This window comes from Montipora capricornis, chromosome 5 (assembly GCF_036669925.1).
Source record: "Montipora capricornis isolate CH-2021 chromosome 5, ASM3666992v2, whole genome shotgun sequence".
Classification (NCBI taxonomy): domain Eukaryota; kingdom Metazoa; phylum Cnidaria; class Anthozoa; order Scleractinia; family Acroporidae; genus Montipora; species Montipora capricornis.
Genome location: NC_090887.1, coordinates 13,073,460 through 13,078,459, shown reverse-complemented (window position 1 = coordinate 13,078,459; position 5,000 = coordinate 13,073,460). Strand labels below are relative to the sequence as shown.

The following is a 5,000-nucleotide window of genomic DNA, read 5'->3' as shown; positions in this document are numbered from 1 at the left end:
AAGAACTTCAAAAGCGTGCATTCATTTCGAACTAAAGTTCTTAGGGTAATAAAAACATTAAAAAAACCAGCCCCATTAAATTTACGCAACGGTTTGTCCTCAAGTTTTCCAAACTTTCAGCCACTACTCGATCAGCTACGGTACGGTGGTAATTCGTTACCTATTATAGTCGAATTACCTGCGCGGTAAAGTTGCGCAAAAACAGTTAGCGTCAGCGTCCTTGACTCAAAAACATGTGGAATTCCACGAGGAAAAATGACCTTCAAAGATATTTTTGTTGAGTTGCCTCTCTCAAGGAAGGTGCGAATCTGTGCTCTAAATGAAGTGATTTGTTCCAAAGTATGAGCCAAAATACTTTTATCAATGTCTCATTCCTTTAATAGTGATGATGATGACAATGATGATGATGCAGTATCATTGAAAAAGGTCATGGGAAATCAAGTATTCTACCAAATTAAGATATTTCATTGCGATTCACAAGGCAGTTACTGTCTTGACCGCCTGTATGACAAACGTTTCAGATGGATGCATGAAAAATGAATACAGGTGTACATCGAAAACCCTGTTCCTCTGTCTTAGTCTGCTCTGAAACCCCATAGAAACGCTTGTTACAAAGGCCAATATTCCCTTAAAACTCACTATTTGTACCTGAGATCTTCGTGGAAGTGTTTCCTCAAAGCATTGTGCTTTGTTGATGATAAGGTCTAAAGATTTAGGATGACAAAACTGTTGTTAGAATTGTAGCAAAGCTAACTACATGTAGCCTCTCTTGAGTATTGGTACTTCTAACAAGTAGACAGCAAAAACTCACCAATTATTTTATCTCGTTCCAAGACCTCACAGTCATTTATGATTTGTACTAACTATCGACACACTTATGCACACAGATGCTAAAGAGAAACCCACCATACCAACAATCAATTATAGATCGATAATTTGATTTGAACTGTCCTACTTGGTGTGTTAAATACGGTAACTCTACTGGGGTAAAAAATCTAATGTAAATCGGACAGCACAAAATTAACTAATTGGTGTGGATGTTGAAATGGGGAAAGATCAATACACAAAATAACCCTTTTTGCAATTTTGGTTTAGAAATTTTACAAAGATTGAGTGGGCTCATCAGCATTTTCACAACCCAAAATATGTCAGTTTTTAATTTTGTACATTTTGCTTAATACTATCAAATCGTATAGGGTTAAAATTGGGAATGGAGCTTAGTTAAACAAGTTCTTTTAATAACAATAAACTGTTCAAAGTATTTTTTTGTACAAAAAGACGACATCTTGAAACATTGTTTGAGGGCAGTGATCCTCGCATTTATAAGCAGGGCACCGGGCAAACTGACTGGCTGTGGACATGACTTTGCCCAGCCGCTTTCAACATCTCAACAGACTGGTTATTTTGATACAAAATGTCAAAATGTCACAATTTCATACTCTGCGTTCAATTTCCCAAACCATATTCAACTCAGAATGAATCACACCATAAGGTATTGCAAAAAGAAGTGTGCTCCATAAAAGACCACCTGAAATGTCTTAATGTTGCGTGTTTTGCAATGGCGGCATAAAAAAGATCACGGTTCATCAGCGAGTATTTTCTTTGCTAGCCGAATTGCTTCCAGCTGAGAAAAGTGCACTCTTTCTGTGTACATATTGGTATCAAATCATTAAATTGTCTAAAAAGGTGTGGGAACAGCGGAGGTCAATTTGTTGGGTTACATACAATACATACTTAATTGACCGCTCCCCATAGGGGCTTTTCAGGGCCAATGAAACACAACGAAACGACAGAACAGGACAAGAACAACAATTGTTAAGAATCCCAACTGGCCGGAGGCAAACCAGTTGGCTATTTACAAGTGCAGCTGGGAAGTTGAACCAGGGACTACCAGGATCAAATTCAACAAGTGGTCAGAGCGGGTGTTGAACCCGGGATCTCCGGATCTCAAGGCAAGCGCTCTAACCACTGGGCCACACTGCCTCCTTCAATGGGTTCATTTGTTCATTTGTTCATTTGTTCCTGTGCAGGACTTGATGAAAGAGTGCAAGGATCACTTCTCTCATTCATCTATAACCTGCACTTCAAAATTAATACACGTTCATTTGAAACAAAATTGTTTGTTTATTAACGAGGTTAAGTGTAAACAATAACGTCAGCAAAGATTTCCACAGAATGGAGTCTGCAAACTCAAATACCAGTATGGTTTCTTACTGTATGTTGTACCTTAGGCATTGTGGTGGTTGGAGATGATGGTGTTGAAGATGAACTTGCTGTAAAAAGGATAGTTACATATATAATTTATAACAACTTATAACTACAAGTAACACAAAAAAGGGAACACGAAAAATTTATTGCTTCATAATAATTATTTTTTAACATTATTGACTGCATCTTTATTCTTATCAGTCGAGATCTTTCACATTTGGCTAATCTTCTTGTCCTAGGATGCTTTCCATTAGACAGAACTGACAGGCCAGACTGGGCATTTGGAAGAACTGACTCTACAACACCTTCAAATTAACACACTAATCAAGGATGACATATACTCCTCCAGAAAAATGCGAGAGATTATCACACAAGTGTTCCTTCAAATTGTTGCACTTTCTTTGCAAACTTATGGGTCTGACTGGCCAGTTCTAACAAAAGGAAAGCACCCCTAGCGGGGGTTTCAATAACTTCTGAAATAGCCATCCATGATAGCCCATTGAAGGCGGAAGTTTGACAAGTTTATGATAGCATTTTTAGTGAAAATCAAGGCAAACTAGCCGGCGGTGTGAGGCAAAGCAGGCGGCGGTATACCGCCGGTAACCGGCTTCTATTGAAACCCCTGCCCTAGATTTGCTAAAACTCACGTAAGAAATGATGTACATGTAATTAAATGATATGAATGCCATCAAGGTGTTTAAAAGTAAAGTTTGTTTAATTTAAATGCCCAGAAGTCATTTTCAAGGCCCTCAAAACACCTCTTTTGTTTACAACAAGAGCTTGTTAAAAGACACTTACCAAAGCTTCCTTCTGCCAACTCCATACAGTCACAAAGGTTCTTTAAAAATTCATCGCAGGTGGCAGAAAGCATGGTTCCTGCTTCTCCAAATTCCTAGTAAATAAATGTGTGACATATGTTTCATACTGGAAAAAAACATACCAAGGTGCAGTTTACACCAGAAATGCACCTACAGTAGAAGATGCAATTTCCTCAGTTTTGACGAACACCATAAAGTGCCCCTGCAAGTCCAAATGCCAGCCACTTATTTGCAATACAGCCAGCACACGGGTTAGTGTTATCTCATTAGATAGCTTAAGCATGTGACGTTTTTGTCAACACGGATGGCGACTGGAAATGATTTTGCAAAGAAACTGATGTCACACGTCACAGACGCCAAGTCACAAACCTCAAAGCTGGCTACTTGGCGTCTGTGGTAAAAAACAAGAACGCGAGTAGGTAAGTTCATTTTAGGTGCAATAACTCTGTTTTTTTGGTTGACTTTTGTTGTTTTCCTGCTAATGCTGGACAATCACCTTTCTTATTCCTATAATATTTATGAAAGAAAACTCTTCTTTGTCAGTTCTACCGGCTGATGAAGAACAGTGCTGCAGACGCCAAGACTCAGTCTTTCTAAAAAACCTAGAGTACGTGTAAGTCTCTTTTGAAAAATATTTGTTTTCCTTGGTATATCCTTTTGTATGTTCTTGTGTTTTTTCTCTGTGGTCTTAAATTTTAATGTGCTGGCAATGCTAAGACAACATTTCCAGAAAGACCATGTTAAATTTTGTAAAATTCTAAAGACCATCAAATTTAATTTCTTTTTTGGAACGCTTCATTTTTATTTGTTATTTGCTTTCCTTTAAATACAGAAATGTACCAAATTGATTGGACACATCAGCTAACACTGGCAGATCTGAACATTGCTTTACATTCAGAATCATTTCAGGATTATCAATTGCAACTGGATTGAGAATTTCAAGCCATGTTCTCTTCCAATAACACAATAAAACTTAAATTCACTCAAATCAATCACTGAAATCAATCTTTGATCGTAGCTCTGAAAAAGCATATCTCTTGTCTTTCTTAAAGAATTCATGATAGAGTATTACGAAAGAAGACAAAGAATCAAAACTGCCGTACAATTAACTAGCAATGCCATAAAATCACTGACGCCACATCCTTAATGCAAACAAGTCATGTCAAAGATGCCGGTCTCGACCCAGTTTCACCTCGGCTACTTACTTCATGATGACAAAAACGTCTTGTGCTTAAGATCCCTAATTCATACACATTTACTTGAGCAGTAATGTTAGAGTGACTCCTAAATGACATAAATTTATTCCTTGTATTTCTGCACACAAGTGATGTTTGTTGAAATTCTATTTATGCAAATTTAGCTTTATTACTTTCAGTAGACTCATTCAATTAACATTTTTAAACAGGACACATAAATAAATAGCTGGCAGCAAATCACCCTCTACTTTGATGTATAATATTAGTGGCTGGCTAGCTACATTGTACTCCACTGCACTGTTCATTAGCAGACATACGTGTTCTTATTAAATAGTTTTTTCCTGTGTTCTTTTTTCTGCAAAATCTTCAGAAAATCCTAAAAGCTCAAACTGATTGTCTGCTTACAGCCCAATGATTGGGTTGGTGAATCTACACATTTTGGTGATAGCAAAACTGGTTAATCTACTTTCGTCATAACCCATTCACACCTTAATGGGGACATAGTTTTTGAGTGAATCCAGCTGTTGTTAACCCTTTCAGCCCCGTGGGGTTCCCCATTGACGAGTAAAATCGTCTGGCGTTAGACAGAGTAAAATCTATAAGTGGCACTATTGGGAGTTAAAGGGTTAAGTGCCCCCAATCAGTGAGTAAAATCGTCTGGCACCAGCCAGAGTAAAATCTTTAAGTCTCACTCCCTAGGAGGATTGAGAAGAGGAAGAGGGGGGGGGGGGAGAGGGTTAAAAGGGGACTAACCCATTCACAACTAAAGTGCACCCAT

At 38.0% G+C, this 5,000-nt stretch overlaps 1 protein-coding gene across 1 annotated transcript in view; it reads right to left on the bottom strand.

Annotated features, from left to right (window-relative positions):
• The window catches only part of LOC138049546 (pleckstrin homology domain-containing family A member 8-like), an 18,973-nt gene that overhangs the window by 9,479 nt on the left and 4,494 nt on the right, over positions 1 to 5,000 (bottom strand). The window contains exons 5-7 of the mRNA XM_068895866.1: positions 3,007 to 3,100; positions 2,227 to 2,273; positions 649 to 704 (exon numbers count right to left, since the gene is read on the bottom strand). Coding sequence (XP_068751967.1) covers positions 649 to 704; positions 2,227 to 2,273; positions 3,007 to 3,100 — 197 coding nt within the window. The remainder of the gene's footprint in view (positions 1 to 648; positions 705 to 2,226; positions 2,274 to 3,006; positions 3,101 to 5,000) is intronic.